The 23,666-nt window shown below is 41.4% G+C and overlaps 1 protein-coding gene across 3 annotated transcripts in view; it reads left to right on the top strand.

Moving 5' to 3' along the window:
• Window positions 1-274: 274 nt before the first annotated feature.
• rgl1 (ral guanine nucleotide dissociation stimulator-like 1) overlaps window positions 275-23,666 on the top strand; it is a 38,825-nt gene continuing 15,433 nt past the window's right edge. The window contains exon 1 of one of the 3 annotated variants that reach the window (XM_038279030.1): window positions 275-730. In XM_038279030.1, the coding sequence (XP_038134958.1) occupies window positions 554-730 (177 nt within the window). In that variant the 5' untranslated portion in view covers window positions 275-553. Of the gene's footprint in view, window positions 731-22,350; window positions 22,585-23,666 lie in introns of those variants that run through there. The other 2 variants (XM_038279029.1, XM_038279031.1) reach the window with 2 other exon arrangements.

Below are 23,666 nucleotides of genomic sequence, written 5' to 3'. Positions count from 1 at the left end.
CTTTCATAATTTGGCTTAAAATCTGATCAGAATGACAGCTGAGTCAACTCTCTTAGAAAGAAGTTACCATTGTTGTTCATTCTTAGAAACTCTCCCCCTACATCCTTCTCTCTATCCCAGCTTTCCTGCCATTCTTAACTTTTTTTCTTCACATCCAAATTCCCTTTGGTTCGCTGGGTCATTTTTTTTAGAGCAGGCGGGCCCACTAAGTTATAACTCCTCCCCCTCTTGTGATGAATGTAGGAGGTGAGGAGAGAAAGAGACAATAGACTTTAATCACTCATGTGGTGTGGAGCTGTTGGCACGCTGAACTCCATGTGTGCTGAGAAGTAAGGAGAAAAGAAAAAATAAGAGGGTTTGACAGTCTTAGAGAACGCCTGCCATTCATCAACAGCCACACTGAGAGGAGGGCGAATACATCTGGCCAGAAACTTCTTGGTCCTCCAGAACTTGGATCTTCTCCATCCTGAACAACAGCAATAGAAGAGGAGCTTTTTCCACTCTGCCGACGAAACTGGAGTATGGCCTGCCATCCTTGTCATCCCTGCCGCTGATGCAGGTGGCCACCATGATTTCCCATTGCCCTCTGGCCACCCTACTGTCTTTGCCCATCAGTGCCCAGCTAAACCACTGCCCCGACCTGGATAGCACCTTGCTGCTGGAGGGGGAGGGAGGTGTGACTCTGCAGAGGTACCAGCCTCGCTCCCCAGACAGCAGCCCTCACCACTGGGTCAGTACAGCACTTGATGTCAATATAAACTAAAGTAATTGTGTCTATGCAGATCTTGTTGTCATTTGGCGTAAATCACAAGTACCTTAAACAATCTAGCTTGGAATCTGTATGTGTTCCAGTTTATAATATGTTTTTACTGTAGAGAGATGGGATATACATTGGGAATTTAATTGAACCTTTGGAGGCAAAAAGTGATATTCGAAAAACAGCAGCTTGGAATCTTAAGCATTTAAAGATATGCAGTGAGGGTCAGAGATATCAGAGGTGTTTATAACTTCTCCAAGGTCTGTCTGGTTAGAGGTGCTCAGTGACAGTGAGAAAATAAGGACACTGATGGTAAAACATAACAAAGAACTGAAAAAAACATAGATTGGAGTCTGCTTGTCTAATGGAAAAATACGTTGCTGTTTTAGTACCGTAGTTATTTCTTGCTGACTTTAATCATTTGAAAAGAAATTCATCAACAACTAACAGCTCATCTGTTTGGCTCCTTCTCAGTGAATTTTTTTGTGCAATTGATTGACAAGTCACAGTATCATAATTCACACTGTTTTGTGGCCCAGCCTGAAGGACAGCTGGATTCCTATAAATGTCTCTGATTCATTTCTACCATAGCTACTGCCATTAGTTGTTTTGAATATTTTGTGTTGCTCCTTGCTGACTGATCAGTTTAAATTACTTCACTTTTGTTCGTATTCTATTCAGAGTGTGATAAATGTTAACTGAAGTATTAAAAATGCTGCACATGCTACATTTAAAACTACCATACATGCACTTTTGGTCACTGTGTTTTACTAGGTGATCAGGAGAAATAAACATGCATACTCAGCAGTATGACTGATAATTTCTTTTTGTATAAACACAACTTGTTCCACTGGCAAATTCACGTAATCTAAGGGGAGAAGCTGGAATCTGAAAACCTTCTGAAGGTCTTCAATCATTATCTTATGAACTGATGGCCTTTTTAATTGAAAAATAAAATCATCTTAAAATCAATGTTATTATAAGAAGAATAGTCTTTTTGTTTGAAATAAAATGCCCATTTTTTACGACATTAGGAGTAAATTTGTCTCAGCGCCATCACCTAAGATTGTCAAACTTAAAAAGATCATTTAAGTCTCTTTATTTTCTCAAAGAAAAAAATCACTTCTAGCAAAAAATCAGGTGGTGCAGACACCTGTTTGTTGTTTAGGTATAACTATGAATTGTAATTTTAACTTAAAAAAAAACAAGCATCTCTTCTATCATGAAAAACAAAGTGACTGTTATTTACTTCAAATGTACTGTAGTGAATCTTGCTGTTATACCCGTAGTATAACTGTAACTAGAGCAAATTGGGTCCTGACAGTAAACAATAGCAACTGGATTATTTAAAAGAGTAATGTTTAAAAATAACTAACATTTATATCTGTTGTTGTCCTTGAATCCCTTGGATTAGCCATCCAATTTACCCCTAAAAAGATTTTATAGATAAAATAAGTCAGTCTAAAATATACTTTCAATGGTTAATTGTTTGTTTTTACAATATTTTTACAAAGGTCATCCCCCTCTATCTCTCTCTGAATTATGCTTTATTTTAACTACCGTAGTATTAATTGGATAACTTGTGAAATGTCTTATCAAAAAAGGTTTTTTTAATAGGATGTTAGATCGTCTTACTCCTGATTCTTCCCCAAATATTATCTAATATCACAACATACTCTGAAACTGGTGCTATGCCTGGAGTGTAGACGGAGAAGTTACTGTATGTTAATTATTTGTCTCCGCTTATGTAGGAGAGGACCCATCTGGGTTTGTTTTCAAGTTAACTGCTTGGAAAGGATTTGTATTTTTGGTCAACTAAGTCAGTTTTATCTAGATGAACAAACTAACATGAAAATCACTAAACCATACAGTCCCCCCCCCCCCCCCCCCCCCCCGTTTGCTTTGACATATTGCTATTTCATCCCTCCTCCTACTGGAGCTCCATTTTTCCCTCACTGCCTTGCATATAAGTAGTGTGTGAGTGATACTTTAATTATATTCATGAATGTTTGAGGCTAATGGTCATAAAACATGTTAAATTCTGCAGTAGAATTCCAGTTAATGGTGTAATTTGATCAGAAAGTTTTTATACCTTTGGGGCCACTTTAATGAAATATGACAGATCATGATCTTTGATTCAAAACACCTCTGATCAATATCTAATTGAATCACATAACCATATATTTTCTAAATAAACTCATCAAAGTATAGAATATGTAGATGCTGGGTGCAGACTTTTGCAATGTCAGTATGAAAGAATGTCCTGTGACAGATGGCTCTATTTTAGGGATGAAAAGTTGTTGGAGGGGTAATTCTCCTTTTTAAAAGTGACCAGCTGATAGCTTTCCACTGCTAAATCATAGCAGAACCAAACCTGTAGCTTTCTCTCCCTTTTCTTTATGAACAGGATGATAGTCTCACTGTGATGCTCATATAAGTGTTTTTTTCTGTTCAGTAGGTCATCCTCCTCGCTGCCTATCTGACATCCTGGCCGAAATGTGGCCCCATCACAGAGCACTGTTTCCTGTGATTGTTTTAAGGGGTTAAGGAGAGTGGAGGTTAGCTGACACACTGGCTCTCTGAAAGCTCAGGTTACTTACATAATCGCTGTTTGTATGAGACTCATCCTTGTGACTGCTTTTACAGCACTGACTTATGATCGCCCTCTCATCTGGAATGATGGGATAACAACATGATTATAAAGAGGATTAAATACTTTCCATAAAGTTATGTGAGGATGAACAGGGCTGTTAGAGGCACCAACCTCACAGCAACCTCTTTAAAACACTTTGGCAGGATTTGAAATATCAAGACACGCCCTTTAAGCACTATATTTTGTTACTCAAAGGAACTTTTTGAGGTTGCCCTCTGCCCTGTGCTGATGCAGATGACTTAAAGTCTACAGGTGTCAGCAGTTTGTCAGCCTCTTGTTTTACCTTTGCCTCCTAGCAGGAGGTTATGAAACTATGCTTGTGACAGGCCCAGTAACTTAGTCTAATTTCCTCACTGTAATCTCAGTGCCGTGCTGAAAACTGTCCACAGTCCAGGTCAGAGTCAGAGAAAGGGTGCTGAGGTCTACTCATTATCAGAACGTCAGTTCACACATTGATTGCACAGGAAAACTGATTAACATTGCACATGAAACATGTTTTGAATAAAAGGACTTGGTTTTATGATGCCAGATGCATTGCACTTAGCCAAATGACATTAGATGGATCAGCGTATGCTGCTTCAAGAATAACAAAGCTCTAACTTAATTTTATGGACTCAGATGGAGTTTTTTTCTAAACCGTTTCTGTCAGTTAGAGGGCAATGTAATTAAGCTGCAGGCCCATCAATAAAAGCTGAAGCAGAGGGAATATCCCCTACCCCCTCAGCCATGTTGGTGTATAATACCCACCAGGGCAGGTCAATAACCTCAGTTGGCTGTTAAAGGAAACACAGAAGTCCAGAGAATTTTGATGATTCTTTGTTTTCCATTGAAAGAAATTAAAAAGCTGAGTTGACGCTCCTTCTTCCCCTTTTTATGTCTCTGTGCGCAGAGAAGAGCACGTTTCAAGCTGATGCTTTGTGACGTCTCAGTATTTCCAGTTTTGATTGTTCAGGTCTTTTTGCTTGTCATGAGTTGGCAACAGTTTCAACACTCCGAGGTGGAGCAGTTTATTCATCTGAATGGGGCTAGTTTTTATAACCTTTGACCTGACTGTTTCTCAATTTTGAAACTCATACAATGAGCAATAATTAGGACGGGGTCAAGGCGGATGAAAAACATCCTTTTTTTATTCATCTATTGAGCAAATACATTCATACACATTTTGCTGGATTAATTTAATTATATTTACGTTTTTAACAGATCAATAAAAGGCTAATCTTTTTAGAAGAAAAATTATTCACAATTTTCATATCTCTTTCCAAATTAATAAGAAATTTAAAAATCTGATAAGTGGGTACTGCAGGGCATTTTTTTAAGCTCTCAGTACCTTCCAGAAACATCTCTTATTTGTATGTCTCTTCACACACTGAGGTTTCCACAACTTCCAGCTCCAACAATTAACAACTTGATGTACTTTTAACTCAGTCAGAGGAAGAATTTGATGATCACTTCTTAAGTGTTGTAAAAAAAAAATCTCTGTTGTATTTACAGAGCGGTTCTAACATAAATTCAGTGTTGATTTTTGCTCAAAGGCGTCCCTAGCTGGTGTATCTAGCTCCATCCATCTTCAACTTTGATCAGTTTCCCTTTCTTTCCTAAACAAAGGGCGTCCCCTCAGCATGATGCTGCCACTACTCTGCTTTATTCTGCAGGTTATGAGAGTGATGATTGGTTGTAGATTTTTTTTTCCACATATAGAACTTTGCATTATAGAAAAACTTTTACATTTCCTTCCTGTGCCTTCTTCTAATTGTTTGTTGTTGTTAATGAAAAGTGCGGTACAAATTGGATTTATTATTATTATTATTATTATTATTAATTGTTTGGCTTCTTGTGAATTTTAGGCAGGATTTTTGTATGGGATCCTTTCTGTTATGGCTTACTTTGCGACACTCTTCTATAAATGGAAGACTTGTGAAGAAGAAAATTAATAGTTGTCGTGTTAACACACCCTCTCACCTGAGCTGGAGATCTCTACATCGCCTCCAGGGTTGCCGTGGCTCTCTCTGCCGCTCTTCTGTTGCCTTACTGGCCAGTTTAGATCTTCCGTTGTGTTATACTCTGAATTTTTACTTGGATTTGGATGTAGAAGCTTAACCTTTTTTTCCATCTTCACAACAACTGGTGCAGCAGTAGGGATCTCTTATGCTGTATTCACTTTTATTTCTTGCTTCAAATTGCACACCACTGACAAACTACCAGATCGTTTTTGTCCAAGATGCAGGTCACCATGACCTTCTTATTAAGCTGAAGATGCTTTTTTCTCTCTTAAGTGCCCCCCTGCTTGTAAACTTGTCTCATCGCCTGCAGCTCTTTAGAGGTCGTGATCTTGGACCTAATTAGTTCATATAAAAGGTCTAGTGTGAAAAGTCAATACTGCCGACGCTGTTCCTGTCACCCACATGTCGTCCTAAAGTCGTCCTTAACTGGGGCAGAAACTTATTGCACCAGATGGCAGTGTTAGTGCTCTTGATGGTGGCGCGTGCAATTGTGTGTGTATGTGGGAGTTATATGTTTTGATAGAGACATAAAAGGATCTGCGTGTGTGTGTGCTTCTGAGAATGAAGTGTGTTTCATGCACACACTTAATTCTCTCTTTTCCCGCTCAGGCAGCACATGCAGCTTTAGCCAGGATGCATGACTGGGATCAAGCTGCCACTGGGGTCTGTTTGGGTCCTTAGTAATTGTGCTGTGCACTTTTTTTTTATGTGTTGTCAGCATTCACTTCATGTCAGCAGACCCCCCCTAAATTAAAAACTATCCCTATGCCATAAACGGGTGTAAACAGGAAAAATCCAAGCTGTAGAACAGGAAGCATGCATTCATTTTATTTAGCTTACACGGTATGTTGTTTATAGTGTCGCATTTTAGCCAAAGCTGTGCTAAGGCTGGGGTTTCTTTCTGTGCCACAAACAAATTACTGCCCCTTTTCTGCTGTATTTTGGGTATATTGTGTCACTTCTGCAGTTTCATTTCCTACATGAAATGAAACTTTTCTTTTTACATGAATCAACAACAGAGAAGCATTAGACTAATAATAATCAAGTAAACCCCAGAAATAAAATATTTTAGCGCACCTTGTTTTGATAAATGCATTTGTTCCTCTGGTTTTGAGGTATTTAGAATTTAAGTGGCAGCGGTTCACTGCAAAAAATATCTCGAAATACGTAAATATTTCTTGAATTTCTTGTATTTACTCTTAATTTGAGTGGGTAAATAAGATGATTTGCCAATGGGTTGAGTGTTTTTACTCTTAAAATAAGATAATTAGCTAATGTACACTTGAAAAAAGACAATATGCAATAGTTTTTCCTATTTTAAATGTAAATTTTTCCATAGGCAAAGGGTCTCACTTTTCTCCTCAATTCAAGAAAAATTTTTAAGAAGTGACTTATTTAGATTAAAATATTTTGCTATGTTGTTGGTGTGTTTGATCGATGCAGTGTGCTGTTTTTGTTGCATATTTGACAGCTTTGGGGCTGCATCTATTTGCTTAGCAACAGATGGTCAGGCTCTCATTAGCTGACGGGGTCAGACAGACAGACATCCAAGCCAGTTCAGGCCGATTCATTCCAGGCTTAGCAGGGCTTAGATTCAGGGGGGGGGGGGGGGGGGGGGGGGGGTCAGGGATCGAGAGCACATGCGGGGGAAGGGTTTTCTGGAACTGTTTTGATTTTTTTTTTTTTTTTTATTCCTCTAAATGCAAAACTCCCTAAAGTCATCCATACAACCACAATATGAATCATCCTTGCATCACATCTTGTTGCTTTGCAGTTCAGCAGATTCTAGAATCTGTTCAATGTTTTCTTACACTATTATTTAATTTCTGCTTTATTTGGTGGCGTCATGGCTAATACAACACCTGCACTTAAAGTCTTTCCTTTAAGACAGCTTGCATGCTGAGCTCAAGGAGTTCAACATGCAAGGAGAAGGTGGAGGAGGGGGGAGCCATGTCTGCAGCTTTGGACTTTACTGGAAATGAATGATGTCACCCAACCAGTGAGAGAGAGCTCAACAACATCCCAGACAATAGATCCAAAGGGAGTAATAGAGAAATGACATAAGAGTGTGGAGGAGAGAGACAGACAGAGCTTTAATGTAACTGCTTAAACAAGCAGTTCATTTGACACTGAAACAGAAAGACAAAAACTAAATGGAAACAAGGAGAACACAAATTCTGATTGTCTCAGTTAAACTGCTGTGTTTTTTAAAGATTTGCCACTGAGTATTTTCTAGAAATGCTCCGCTCCAGCTTTAATTGGCTTTTTTGTGTGGTTTACAAGCAAAAATTTCGACTGTGAATTATAAATCTAATGCACTTTTTCCCTTTCCTCCTGGCCTGCTCTCACTAAAATCTCTGCTGACTCTGGATAAACACAGTGGTTTATGAACTCTGCCCTCTACTGGGAGGCATGCTTTAGAAACCCAAACTTATCAACCACACACAAACATTTGACCAAAAGCAAAAGCATTAAGCATATTCCTTTGCACAAAGACACACTGGATATAAAAGCAATGATTAATTGAGAACTGTGCACCTTTTTGAGATTAAACAGAATTTAACTCTGCCTGACGATTCCTGCTGGCAGATACTCCTGCCCTAAAGTGTCTCTTTCCTGTATAAAATTAAGGAATGACATGTTCTCTCCACAGAAGGGAAAATTTGTCCGGTTGCGTCACACCTGCTTCCGGTCAGCAAGGTTTTTCTCCGTCTCTGTCTGAGCTGTGAAGTCCTCAGTCTCTCACTCTCTCAGTGGAGACAATGTTCTTTCAATCTAATCTCAACAGAGTGCTTCACTCTCTCTGATCCATGACCTTCTTATCTATTGTATAAACAGAGATGTAACAAATGCATCTTGGTACTCTCACAGTTATTGCCTTCATCTTGGGGGTCGCTTTTAAATACCTCTTGCCGGTTGCTGGTATTACCTGCTCTCTTCCTCTTTTAGGTCTCCTTTCCTTCCCCTTATCGGTCAGATTTTATGACCTCGCTCCAGGCCAGCAGAAAGACTCCCCAGCCAGTCAGGTATGAGGACAGCAGCCTTGCTGGAGTCAGGAGGCTGAGGGCAGGATGTGGGAGATTTCCTGGAATGTGCGATTTTTTCCCCCACTGTGGTGCAATAACTGCAATCGTGGTGCTCCTCCTGTTCTTGTCCCCTTTCTATGAGTACTGCAGCTCACTAGGCTGTCTGGGGACCTGAGAGGAGTGCATTGAAAGGCTGGATAATAGCAGGAATCATTTGATAAATAATTTCAAATAGGATCCGCTGTGGTCAAGGGGTTTCCTAAGTGGAATTATGTCAGTAGACATCTGCAGAAAGGAAAACTTGGAGCGGGAATTGGCCTAATTTACAATGTTGGAGTGGAATGAATGCTTACTGCTGGCCGATCAATCATTAAACATAGTAAATCTTTGGACTTTTGAATCCAAACCTGCCTTTGGTCTTAACTGTAATAAACAATAAAAATTAATCAATAAGATATAATCCATCTCAGAAGTTTATGACTGCAGGCCTGTGAACCTGACGGTCATTAAATCCTTTGAGTGTCTGGTGCCGAAGGATCTGAAAGACGTGACAGGCCCCCTGCTGGACCTCCTACGATTTGCTTACCGTGCAAATGGGTCAGCAGAGGATGCAGTCAAACTTGGCCCACATTTTATCAGGCACCACTTTGACCACCTTATGCCAAATAGCAGGATTTTGTGAGCATTGCCCCCATTGCCCCAGACACCCTCAATCAGAAGCTTACCCAGCTTAGTTGAACACCAGCCTCCTGACTGTCCTGCAACAGCAGGAAAGGCTGGGGAGCACCTCCTAATCAAGAACCACCCACCCTGAGCCTTCCCAGAGGTGTGTTGTCTCTCCACTCCTCTTCTCCATGAGTGCACCTCAGCAGACCCATCTGTGAAACTCCTAGAGTTTACAGATTACCCTTCTCTGATTGATAAAACATTTGGAATTGCGTTTTATTAACTGTCATTGGTCTATTCAGGACAATTAATCTGCATATACACAGTTGGTAGACTTTCAGGTCTACTGGCACACTTTGAACTCCCTGCAGCTAAACCCACTAAAAAATGGAAAAGATGCAGGGGAACGTCCAGAGAATTTAGCTAACATTGCCTTCCCTTAAGATCCCCAATATCACTCTGGCTGTTTCCAAATGTCAGCTCCAACCCCTAGATCCCTCAATCGCTATTAAGAGCAGGGAATACATAGTGGACTTCATAGTGAATTCCGTTAACTGACCCTTCGGACAGATGATCACTACTTTTTACTTCCCGTTCGTCACATGACTCTGCCTCCCTGCACGGTGCTTGCGCCATCTTAGTTATTTATCGCTGCTACAACAAATCCCATGATGCTTTGCAAGGAAAGCTCTGGCAAAGCAATCTGGGATATATCTGCTCCTCTAGCGACCCAGTGATGCCAATTTTTCAAGGTGTATAGTGGGAGGTTTTGAGTACACAACCTATCTACTAGACTGTTGGGGAAAATTACGTAACCACTATATAGTGCCCTATGTAGTGATTAGGGCAGACGTTTGGCCACAGCCTTTGTCTAAAGGTGATAAAAAAAACTTGATAATTGTCCTCTCCAGAAAGCTGAGGAACCTCCCAGATAGACTCTGTTCAGAAAGGTGAACAGAATTTCACCTTTCCCCTTGCACCTTTTTCTTCCTTTGGCACATTCTTCTTTGACTATTTGAGCTGATGTAACAAGCACATTTGTCCACTATGAGATCAATAAAGTCAATCAATAAAGTCAATCAATCAAGTCTTAGATGAGGACTCAGTTGAAGGGGTTTTGTCCTGTAACAAACTGGTTGCAGGTTAGAGCACCTGCCTCATCTGTTTCTGTCGTTTTGTCCTTGGGCAAGACACTTCACCCCAGGGCCGGCGATTGCTATAGGCGAGCTAGGCAATTGCCTAGGGCGACAAATGTGTTGGGGCGCCCTCTATACTTAGCGTCGCCCTTAGGCTTACTTCCCATTAATCATAGAATTAGAAAAAAAAAGCGAATTAAACCGGTTATGAAGCGTCCGTCAGTTTGACTTAAGCTTACGTATATATAAATAGCAAAATATGAACAAATAAATATACCACCGTTTTTTTATTTATTTTTTCACATTTAAGAGAAAATCGGAAAAGATTCTGATCTCTTTTCAAGCGCCCTCCAACCCGGAAGTCGTGACGTCAATCACTGCAGCATGTCCACCAATATTTTGGAATGAAATTGTAAGCAAACAGATATTAAAAGTAAAACAAGTGAATTCTGACACTTAACTTTGCTCGCGACTCGAGGATGGCTGAACGGAAAAGACTCCCCTCTCCTCCTCCAGCTGCTGCCGCAGTCGGCCCGTCTTAATCATCCACTCAGAGTACCACTGGTAAGCGCACACAGACTTTGTAGCTTGTCCGGTCAGTTAAAAATATTAATTGTGAAATCCGTCTTGTAATCGGAAGCATACAAGCTAGTTAGCTTGAAAAGTAAATAAAGTTTCAGACGTGCTGCGTGATGATGTGTTCAGATTGGCTCAGTAAAATGACAATTAGGTTATCATGATGCGTTCAAGTGTAACGTAAATGTAGTGGTACCGAGTGATCCAAATTGGTAACTGCACTTTAAAACTGCAAATGTAATGTAAGGTTGCAATAGTTTCCCTGGAAAGTTACCTTGAAGGCACACAGGCCCGCTAAAGAGGAGGCTTGAGACAATCTCACCAGATTCAATAATTTTATTTCAGTATTAGACAAAGCTATTTAAAACCACTCACACATTAAAATAACAGTCACAGCTCAACTCCAGGCTGGCAGTGTAAATCAGGGTAGTGACCTACAAAAGAACACAGCAAAAACAAAACAAAAAGAAAATCGTGCACAAACCAAAATGAGTACCACCCCCCAGAGGGTCCACCACCAACACCAGGCCGTTTCTGTCAAAATAAAAAGACAGTCAAATCACACATTTCATATAAAAAAAAACGTTCAGTTAAAAAAAACAGCAGTAGTTTCAATAAGGTCAGTTTAGGGATGAACCCCCACACCGCAGCAGACACTGCACAAAGATTCACCAAAAGAATCTGTACACGCCAGTCACAGACCGGCCCGAATCAGTCTCAGTGGACGAGAAACAGGAAGCAGCTTCACGCTGACCAGGACGGCGGGCATGGAGCCGACAGCCAGAGTGACAGGCAGCCGGCGACGGACGCCTACAGGCGGACTGCCAGCCGGAAACAGCAGACAAAACAGTCGGCCAAGGACAAACAGCAGCGTCTAATCAAACATGCATGTTAAAAAAATATAAAATCTAGAAGCATGTGAAGAATGAGCTTTTCACTTACCACTGAGCTCTATGTAGTGCCTCTGGCAAGGAGAAGAATCAGGCAGCTTGTATGGGACACCTGCATATATATCAGTAAAACTGAGCTACGGCTAGGCTAACAGAATTAGAGTAGCGGTATAAAATAACTCTTACCACAAGAAGGCTTGATCAGCGTTTAATTTAAAGCGCATCATTCAAGCGCGCATCCGTATGCAGCTGGCGTGCTGCGCCAGCAAACACCGAGGTCTGAACCGGAAGGACAACATGATGACCAGGTGAGGGAGGGCCCTTTATATGGTACTAGATAAAGGCGTTTCTCTTACTGTTGGCCTTGGAAGATGGTAGAGATTACGATGCTGGCCAGCCGTTGATCGTACTGATCTACGCACGGGCACCTCGCTGGGACAAGGCTCTGCAGCTAATTCCATTGGTAACGAGGCAGGCTGCTTGGCGGTTACTCCAGAAGGAGCCCCATCAGACCCTGTCGCTGAAGGACCACCACCAGAAGCCACAGCAACGGGTGGGGCAGATGTTACCTGCTCCAGAGGCCACGGCCTCAGGAACAAATCACCCTCCAATGACTGCTCGTCATCTGAAACAGAATAATGTTCAGGAGATGCAACCTCAAGAACTGGAACAGGTGCCTCAGCCCCAATTAGAGCCTTCAGCAAAGAGCGATGTATCCTTTTGACCCTGGTCTGATCATGAACCGGTGCCACTAAGTACACTGCGCCACCCTCTCTGGGGACTTCAGTAACAATATGTTTCACTGAACTCCAAACATCCTGAGTTTTCTGTCGACCTTTACTCCCCAGATTTCGGATTAATACAAATTGTCCCTCCTCAACTCCAAGCTTAGCGGATTCAAAATGGCTCAGAGGATTATTATCTGTGTAGACAATACACCTGTGACCCAAAAGGTAATCTCTAAATTTTTCTGTCATTGCCCATTTCAGGCCCAACAGCTCCAATTTCATTGAGCTGTAATTTGACATATTTCGCTCACTAGATCTTAAACCACGGCTAGCAAAAGCAATGGGTCTTATCTTACCGTCTTGTTCTTGTGACAAGACCGCTCCCAACCCACTGTGGCTTGCATCCACCTCTAAAATGAAAGGGAGGGAAAAATCTGCATAAGCAAGGACTGGAGTAGAAGTGAGCTTTGTTTTAATAGCCTCAAAACTCTGTTGACACTCCTTCGTCCAGGCTCCACCAATACTCTGGGCAGCCTTCTTTTTAGACCCTTTCCCAGTTAGCTCTGCCGCTCTACGATGCAAAGGGGCAGCCATCTTAGCAAACCCTTCCACAAACCTACGGTAGTAGCTAGCGAATCCCAGAAAGGAACGCAACTCAGTGGCCGTGGTGGGCACAGGCCAATTTGCTACTGCCTCAATTTTGGCTGGGTCAGTGGCTACTCCCTGGTCAGAAATTACATGGCCCAGATAGTGCACCTCCTGCTGGAAAAAATGACACTTACTCAGCTTGGCTTTTAGGCCCTCCTTCTGAAGTCTCCCTAACACCAAATCCAGCCTCTCAAGATGTTGCTGTACAGAGGATGAAAACACCACAATGTCATCCAAATACAGCAAGAGGGATTGGCATTGCTGGTCACCAAAAATGCGCTGCATCAATCGTTGGAACGTGCTTGGGGCATTGCATAGGCCGAAAGGCATGCGATTCCACTCAAAAAGCCCAAAAGGTGTACAAAACGCAGTTTTATGGCGATCACTCTCTGTGACAGGAACCTGATTATAACCACTGGCCAAGTCCATTGTGGAAAACCACCGGGCCCCTGTCAAAGCATCAAGGGACTCCTCAATACGAGGGAGTGGAAAAGCATCCTTCCGTGTTTTGATGTTAAGTTGACGATAATCAACACAGAGCCTAATGCTGCCATCCTTTTTGCGAACCAGCACAATTGGTGATGCATAAGGGCTGGAACTTTCCCTAATTACCTTTGCTGCCAAGAGCTGATTTATGTGGTCCTTCACAAGTTCATACTCTGAGGGAGGAATTCGACGGTAGCGCTGCCGAACGGGAACATCATCAAGAAGAGGAATGTCATGGCTAATCAGGTTGGTACAACCCAAATCCTGCTCATTAGTGGCAAACACAGAAGTGTATTTGCTCAATAGTGCATGCACCCGACCCTGTTCCTCCTCAGGCAAGGATGATAGATCAATCTCCTTAATCCCATCCGTGGTGGGAGCAGTCACTGTTTGGGAGGACACATTTACACATAATGGGACTTCAGTTACACCCGCAGGGAGGCTCACCACGCCAACACTATTTAAAGTTCCCACAGTGGTACGAGGGTAAAGCAACACATCTGTGTGGCCCACATTTACCACTGGGACATAAGCAGTCCCCCGGATCACCTGAACTAGGGCAGGAGATGCTAACAAACCAGCTAATAAGCCAGATTCAGATGGTTCAAACAAGACAGTAGAGCCGGAGTATCTCTCACAGCAGGTGGTAGGCACAATCTTCATTACACCTCCTGGAATGCGGCAGGCCTTCCTTCCACGCACCCTAACCTTACTAGGCTGGGTAGGAATCTGCTGCTTTTCAGCTGCATGACATTTCTGTAAAGCATTAACCAAGGTTTTGGGAGATTCCACCACTGGAGTCATATTAAACAAAGCATTACCATGCTGTCCAAATAGCTCTCTGTAACACTTATTTATGACTCATCCCCAACACACCAGGAACGGCAACCGACCCGCTGTCAGGAGGGTTTCTCACCACCAACACTCCACAATGGGGCATCAGCTTGCCACACATTTCAATAGATACTTCCAAGTAACCGATGTAAGGGATAGGTAAACCATTGGCTGCTTTTAACTGTAGCCAGTGGCAAGCCCTCAAACGCTCTTCACCCCCCGGCTCAAAGAATTCATTAAAGAAGCTCTCCGTAACAGTAGACACCATTGAACCAGTATCGACCAGGCAAGGCACCTTTACTCCCGCCATGGTTACTTCAATATGTGGGCAAGAAGCAATTAATTTAGGTGCATCTTCTGAACACAACCCAGTCATTGAGCCTATGGATACCCCACCCGAGCTGTGGCTCTGCAACACGGTGGGCGCTAGTTTTCCGGAAGCTGGCTTCCCTGACGTTGCCCTGATGGCTGATTGGAGGGCACAGGTGGTGCCCTGCACTCCCTAGCAATATGTCCGGGTTGTTGGCATCGTCGACATATAACAGGACTGTAACGTTGAGAGCGGCTACGCTCTTGTGCAGTTTGGAGTGTAATGCTTTGTGCAAGCTGATTAAGCTGCTCCTGTTGCTGTTTTAGCAGCTCTTTTATCTCATTAATCTCTCCCCCAGTGGGGCTAGCAATTGCTGGTAACCCACCACGCACAGCAAACTGGAAACTGGGCCCTGGAGGCAGAGAATTACTCCGACCTCGCAAACTAGCTGGCAAGCCCTCTAATTCCCACCTCATAGCCTCACCTCTGACATCAAGTAATGTCGCTGCCGGTTTCAGACGTACATACTGTTTAAGTGCACGGCGGAGCGCACCAGCAAAAACATATTCATTAAATTGGTCACGCAAAAGAACTTCAGCATTAGGCATTTCCCCAGGTGCCTGGGCTTTTATCCTCTCCATGAGGCTCATTAAAGCAAGGGAAAACTCCTGTAATGTTTCCCCCTCTAGTTGCTTTCTGGAGAAGAAAGCCTCCTGTAATGCAACATGTGACTCCTTACATCCATAAAGCTCCTTGAGGATAGAAATTATTTTAGACGGGTCCCCTCTATCCTGACTAGATCGATATTTTATCTCATCCCTAGCCTCTCCTTCTAAATGGTCATACAAAAAGAAGGCCTGATCTGCTGCTGACAGATTTCGTGCCCGCATACATGCCTGTACTTCCTCCACCCACTCGCTCACACTGATCCCCATCCGTCCCCTAAACATAGGACACTTACGATCACGTGGGACAAACACTAACCTGTCCGTTAATTGGGCAGCAGGTGGTGCAGAAGCTAAAGATGGCACAGTACTGGAGCTCGATGTGGAAGGTGAATGCTCTGCACGCAGCTTCTCATTTTCAGCCTTTAATTGGGAAACCAGGGTCTTCAATTCCAGTAGCTCTTCCTCCATTACTACAAATGACCAGCTCAGGAAAATAAATGAACTGCTGCTGTTTGTCCTTAATACCAAAAAAAATAAATTACTGCTTCAACATAAATATTACAAAAAAAAGTGAGAGTGTCTCAGCCTCAAGACTGTAAAAAAAGAAAATCCTACCAGCAACGCCAAAATGTAGTGGTACCGAGTGATCCAAATTGGTAACTGCACTTTAAAACTGCAAATGTAATGTAAGGTTGCAATAGTTTCCCTGGAAAGTTACCTTGAAGGCACACAGGCCCGCTAAAGAGGAGGCTTGAGACAATCTCACCAGATTCAATAATTTTATTTCAGTATTAGACAAAGCTATTTAAAACCACTCACACATTAAAATAACAGTCACAGCTCAACTCCAGGCTGGCAGTGTAAATCAGGGTAGTGACCTACAAAAGAACACAGCAAAAACAAAACAAAAAGAAAATCGTGCACAAACCAAAATGAGTACCACCACCCAGAGGGTCCACCACCAACACCAGGAGCTGGCCGTTTGTCAAAATAAAAAGACAGTCAAATCACACATTTCATATAAAAAAAAACGTTCAGTTAAAAAAAAACAGCAGTAGTTTCAATAAGGTCAGTTTAGGGATGAACCCCCACACCGCAGCAGACACTGCACAAAGATTCACCAAAAGAATCTGTACACGCCAGTCACAGACCGGCCCGAATCAGTCTCAGTGGACGAGAAACAGGAAGCAGCTTCACGCTGACCAGGACGGCGGGCATGGAGCCGACAGCCAGAGTAACAGGCAGCCGGCGACGGACGCCTACAGGCGGACTGCCGGCCGGTGTAGGTACCAGATTGACTCGGGCTGCCAGATTGACTCGGGGGCCTGCGCCTTTTGATGACGTCACAATACATAATTGTTTTAACGTTTGCACAATTGCGCAAAACATTTTGATTGGTCTGGACAGCTTACTAAAGTAATTATAGCGGGGTGTAGGTTTTATTCGAAAGCGGGATTGCTGTTTGTAAACGGACAATTTTACGAAGACATTCTCCATGGTCCCTGCGCCTTCTGATGACGTCACCGAATTCGCCATGGGCCTTGCGCCTCCCGATGACGTGACATTATGGCAATGCCACTCAAACAAACTACATTGAGCCCGCGGTCTGCATTTGTAACGAGAATAAATTCAGGAGAATGAAGCTAAAGGGATACAAAAAATAAACTTGTAATATTACAAAACCAAAAATACTACGAATACAAAGTATATTCAGAGATTAAAGTCCCTCTGATACTGTTTAAGTGACTGAGAAACTGCAGATTTGCCACATTTAAGATGGCGGACGCTCTGACGCATCTCAAAAGGCGCAGGCCCCCGAGTCAATCTGGCAGCCCGAGTCAATCTGGTACCTACACCGGAAACAGCAGACAAAACAGTCGGCCAAGGACAAACAGCAGCGTCTAATCAAACATGCATGTTAAAAAAATATAAAATCTAGAAGCATGTGAAGAATGAGCTTTTCACTTACCACTGAGCTCTATGTAGTGCCTCTGGCAAGGAGAAGAATCAGGCAGCTTGTATGGGACACCTGCATATATATCAGTAAAACTGAGCTACGGCTAGGCTAACAGAATTAGAGTAGCGGTATAAAATAACTCTTACCACAAGAAGGCTTGATCAGCGTTTAATTTAAAGCGCATCATTCAAGCGCGCATCCGTATGCAGCTGGCGTGCTGCGCCAGCAAACACCGAGGTCTGAACCGGAAGGACAACATGATGACCAGGTGAGGGAGGGCCCTTTATATACAGACAGCGCCACGACCAATTGAATCAGCACTTGTATGGTGCGTTCAAAGCCCGCAGGGCATACTGCCACATAAAGAAAACGGGAAATTTTGTTTTTGGCGAAAAACATGAGTAATACAGTTGTATATGCTCTATATATAATTAAACTACTGATGCCAACATTTATTAAAAATTACATTTAATTTAAAATACAATTATTTATTTGTTAAATATTTTCCTAATCACTAAAAACATGATGAAAAGTGACAGTAGACAATACATTAACCAACAATTGTGAAAATATATTCTAGTTAGTCTTATGTCATTTCCAAGTGGCCTATTACATTAGCCATGTTTATTGAAGGCTAGAAACGTTTTTGTTATGCTCACTTGTTAAGCAATAGAAGCAATACCAGTTCTGTTAATAAAATTTTGTTGCATCGTCTTTCCACCAAATAACAGAAAAGTATCGATAGTGGTATCGATAAAGACTCGGATCGATAAGGAGTATCGATAAAGGTATCGATATCAATAAATATTAACGATCCCCATCCCTAATGTTGACATTTTTTTCTCAGAATTATGTGCTATATTATTAGCTTGAGAATGGGTAGAAGATACTAATATAAATAAAATATTTTGTAGTGATTATCTGCATTGAGCATTCAAAAGGGATGTACAAATAATCATCAAAATATATGAAGTTATGGCTGTTCATCATAGAATATGTGAACAAAAAAAAAAACAACAACTTCAAACTTTTAATTTTGTAATGGTATTCATAAAAGCACTTTTGTTTGTAGAGGGTTAATCCTTTCTTTAATCACTAATCAATGTCAGAAATCAGGGTAAATATAGCTGATATATTTTATTTAGACGAAAATTTTGTTTATCTCATTTCTATTTATGTTCAAATGATTTAATTGAACTGGAAAAGAAAATTTAATTTAATGTTTATCAATTACTTTTTTATGTAGTCCTTGGTTGAAGAATTTCTTAAATTTATTATTTTTTATTGTTATTTGGTAATTTCTGAAATTGATTTATTTAATATTTGTTTAATGTGTGTTAAATTTGTTAATTGTCTGAAATAAATTCATTCAATGATTCAATCCAGTTTTTTAGTTATACTTTACCTAAGTGTCCTTACAGATGGTTAAAAGTGTTTTTGCACAGTCCTAACTTTGAGTGTGTAATAAATTATTTAAAATAAGAGGTACTGAAACCTATTCTGGTATTTGTCTATGCATCACTCCATGCTAAGTTACAGTTTTTTCTGAATGCTTAAACACAACCTTGATTCTTATAGCACAATTTCTAAAACTATTAATACTTATAGCAAATCCACTCACTGAGTTCACAAAACTATAAGAACAAACACTGCTTTGCACTCAATTTGCAATTTTGTAACACACACTTTGCACAACTGTAGGCACAATTCACCGCACAGCACTCTTTGTGGAACTGTAAACACAACTCATTGAAGCACTAAACAGATGCTGAAAACAGTATTCGTATTTCGCACGGCAAAAGTGAGCGGGGGGGGGGGGGGGGGGGGGGGGGGGGGGGCGCAAAACTCAATCTCGCCTAGGGCAACCAAAGGGCTAGAACCGGCCCTGCTTCACCCAACTTGGCTGGGGTCAGAGGGGCCATTGGTCACATGAAAAAGCGGACCACCAGAGAGTCAGTTTCTTCTCTCAGTCTGTTAAACACTTCACGGCAGGGCTCTGCTAGAACAATTAAGACTATTCTACCAAGTTTCCTCTTTTTATGTGTTTACAAAAAAACTTTTGCACACTTGTTTTGTACTGGTTTTATCTGTTTTTTTATCTTGTCATTTTTTGTTCTTTTAGATTGCTCTTTTCTTTTTGTTTTTACATTATTTGGTTTTTGTTTGGATTTTTGATTATAATGTGATGGAAAACACAAGTCAGATTCCTTGTTTTTGCACAAAAACTGTGACATCAAAGTTGATTCTGATTGTTTTCTCTTACTTCTTGCGTCACTGGGACCCCTTATCTCCCCATCAAATATTTATGTGGTCTTAGCTTCACCTTGCAATTTGTTGCACATTCATGACAGCTTACGCCCTGGAGCCACAGCACTGGTAATCCCTATCTATCACTGTCCATTTGAGAATAAATAAGTATAGATAATATTTTTATGATATATGTATGAGATGTAAAATTATTTATTGTGGTATTTGTTTTAACATCGGATTTGGTTTTAAGTTTAGTTCCAGATGTACCTTTACACTTTTAGAGCCCTTGATTTAATAAGAAGTTAGTGTGACTCTTCTGATCCCCCAAACTGGTCAGATGCTTGTCTATAAAATGTTACGTATAGGTTAATGGACCTTAGGAGAAAAGGTTCACATGTTGTTCCCAAGTTGAAGGGTGCACACACTCATGCACTCATTCATCCATCAGACACAGCTGTATCCTTTACGTTTATTCAATGTCTTGTTTTTTTGTGGACATATGACATCAGTCCTGCTGTGAGACCAACACTCCTGCCTCCTGGGACTGAGTCGGAGGTCCTCTAGGGTTGCAACCTTCCCACTGCCCCTCTGGGCTTCCCAGAGTTCTCCAGACCCAAGTGCACACCGAGGGCAACTCAGCCTGGGAATTGGACATGGGCCAGTTTTGCATCAAGTTAAGGACTCTAACTAATGCTGGTTGATACCACACATACAGGAGGATTGACGGAGATGTAAAGCAGGCTTCCCTGGCCTTTCAGTGCCCTCTGAGTTAAGCTGTTTGGGAGTACAGCTGGGCACCTTGAGTGACGTAGATGGCAGATCGTGTGTCATTGTGACGCTGGTTGTGATGTTTCGATCTAGTTTTGGAGGTGTATAGACTTGAATATTTAAATCTTAGAAACTTAATATCAAAACTATGGAATATGTAGCATAATAATATTCCCATCCTCTCCATATTTCTTCCCGGGTTGGGGCAGGTTGGATTTAATTTGCATCTCATATCAGCTTGTAGATGTATGAATGGCTTCTTGCTCAAATTGCTCTGTGTTTATGATACAAAAAGACCCTTCACAAACTCCGGACAGATTCACATCTTCCCGTTTATTCACACAAGTGGGCCGTTTGAGTACGTGTGGAGACACATTCACAGCGGAACAGTACTGCCCATTCTATCACACTAAACCCATTCTCCTCTGCTGTCATCCACAATGCACAGTAGTATTGACGCCATCCACCGCTTTCCTTGTATTGTCCCACGCAGGAGCCAAAGGCCCCAGCTGTTTCACACACAAGGTAGCTGTAAGTCTGAAGATAATGATCTATATGTAGATTTGCTATAGTAATTGTGGTAGTATTGTTAAATTTGATGGAAACCCTTAAATAATTAAAACATGGATCTACTGTTAGATATAACTTTAAAGACTTTTATGCCACATTAGCTGCCTGGATGAAAATATTTCATCACTCATTTGTTGAAATTACATATATGAAATGTAATAATTGTACATATAGGGATTTTTTTCTGTGCATTACATATATCTAAATATGACGTAAAAACCCAAATAATAATAAGTACAGTAAGGCTATCAGAGCAGTTACTTATTTGGCCATATCCCTCATAAATATCTCTTTCATCGACAGAAATTAAAAGTGTGAGGGGTTTTTGCACCTCTCCTCTTGCTCGACCATCTGAGTCAGCTGCTAATATTCTAGGGAATGTCTCTAGTAGCTTTGTACATATACACACTGGGACGTTCTGCTCGTTATTTACTCAATTGCTGTAACACAGTTAACTTGAATATGTAATGTCTGTCGACATCAGGTTTCACATCTTGCCAATAATCTAATAGCTGGATCTAGGTTTGGACTGAAAGGGCCATTCTAAGAAATTAATTAGTTTAATCGCAGCCTACTATAGGCAGTGGTCTAGTAAAAGAAGGGGGATGGTGGCATTTTTTTTTTTTTTAAGCATACATAGCCTAATTAATATAGTCTATTAACCTAAAGCAATATGCATGGTATGGTTGCTATATGTCAGGTACGATGGTCATTGACCTTGACCAAGGCACCTTACAGTAGAACTACAGTCAGTCCCTGGACTTGCATGGCTATCACTGCCCCTACATAGTTAGGGACAAATGCAGAGAACAAATGTCCCTCTGAGATCAGCTTGATAGTCATGGTAGGCCACTTCTTTGATTTTATTTATTTTGCTCACAGCCCGACAAATGTTGAAAGGGCAATATCATTGCCATTACTGTTAATATATAGTAGACATTCTACACATTCGGTAATGCAATGTCACAGGGGATGGTATGGAGGAGAAGAAGTTTTTTTAAGAAGTGGGATGCCATCCTCCCTCATCCCCCCTTCAACTTGAGACCTTACTATAGATATGTTCTGTTTGCATCTTTGTCCTGCTCATATCTACTCTGACAAAGGCTATATTATATGAAAACAAGTCATTTTATTTTAGTTTTTTATATACTTTGTTATTAGTCCATATCAGCCATGGGTGAGATTAAACAAAAATTTTACAAACTGATGTTATTTTTTTCAAGTTTCCCATAAAAAATGTAAAATGTAGAAAAAGAAATTGAACCTTTTGTCTTAACCCTAGAGGAAACAGATTTGATGTTTCCAGAGAAGTTGCGCAAACAGAAATCCCAGCTCTGCGTATTATTGCGCACACTGCTGTCAGTCTGATGGAAGTCAGACAGAAAAAGGAGGAGTTTAAACGGGACTGTTGTGAGTAGAGGAGCAGGAGGAGGAGTTTGGTCATTCAGTGGAAGAAAGGAGCGCTTACTGACAGAGCTGAAGAGCAGGAGTTTGACTTTAGACAGAAACGTGCAAAGAAGAATATCATTTTTTGAAGGATCCCTATTTATTAAAGAACATTTTTTTCTCCTTTCCCTGGTTGGATTACCTTTGAGCTCTGATGCTGTCCCCGGATCATGAAAGAAACGCTAACCATGAAGTTCGCCTGGAAAACTAAAATGGTAAAATAATAATAATAGCAAAATAAAATAGTTAAAAGGACAACTAGGTTTGTCGGTCTGTGCTGTTTGTGGTTTAGGAGCAGGGGGGGGGAGTGGGGTTAGGTTATAGGGTTGGTGGTTGTGGGAAGGAGGAGGGGGGTGTATATAGGGGGGAAAGCTGTGGATAACTGGGGGAAAGAAGGAGGGGTGAGAGAGGGGAAAACAGCTGAACACTTTTGTTTTTATTCTGGTTTAAACTCAGTTTAACCCACTTGGAGCTTCTGCGTAAAGGCGCAGACTTTAGACATGCGACCTGGGAGACAGGCTCAAATCCTCGATCTGTCTGCTGATCCATGCGTGATGATGGATATGAAAACTTTTGTTTGGGGATCCACAGTGTGGCAGAGAAAGGGAACAATTGGCGCAGCCCCCGGGGGCCAAAGCAGTGGCTCCAAAGGGCCCCAGCTGCGCCCTGGAACGAATAACATGAAGCAGATCAGCGCCTTAGATTTAACATAAGTGATTCTGCTTTAATGTGTTTAAAACCATCTGATAATGTTAAACCGCTGTGTTTGACAGGAGGGGCCATATATGTGCTTCTATGTTCTCAGAACGTTTGCAAGAACGGGAAAGATCAAGAGTTAATCTGGATTTCTGGTATAAACTGTTAATAGCTGAAAGTTGGGGCTAGAAGCTTATCTTCTAGTCTGAGAATAACCAATAAAAATTGACTCATAATTTCTTAAAACAACAGCAGAAACATTGCAGAACATCAGCTAAAATATTTTCACGAGCCATGTCACTTTGCATTGGAAGCACAGAGAAGCAAATTAACTTGTGCAATGGAAATGGAGGTTGGAGCCTGTGCATCCTCAGTTATGCTCCTGTATTTAACAACTAATGAAATAAAAATACACTCAATAACTATCTGTAATAGAATAAAGAGCTATATAAAACATAAATATAATGATAGTTAAATACTAATTGCCTCTACTTTGCATAACTTCTCTATCAGACAATTACTGTTGGCTCAAATGTATAATGTGGATTCTGGTTTGTTTGTCACTCAGGATGAATATTTGTGGCTCACTGCCCTCTGCATT

This window comes from Cyprinodon tularosa, unplaced genomic scaffold, assembly GCF_016077235.1.
Source record: "Cyprinodon tularosa strain WSP-4 unplaced genomic scaffold, ASM1607723v1 ctg147, whole genome shotgun sequence".
In the NCBI taxonomy this organism is placed as follows: Eukaryota; Metazoa; Chordata; class Actinopteri; order Cyprinodontiformes; family Cyprinodontidae; genus Cyprinodon; species Cyprinodon tularosa.
Note: the sequence above shows the minus strand (reverse complement) of the source record. Positions and strands in the feature narration are given on the sequence as shown.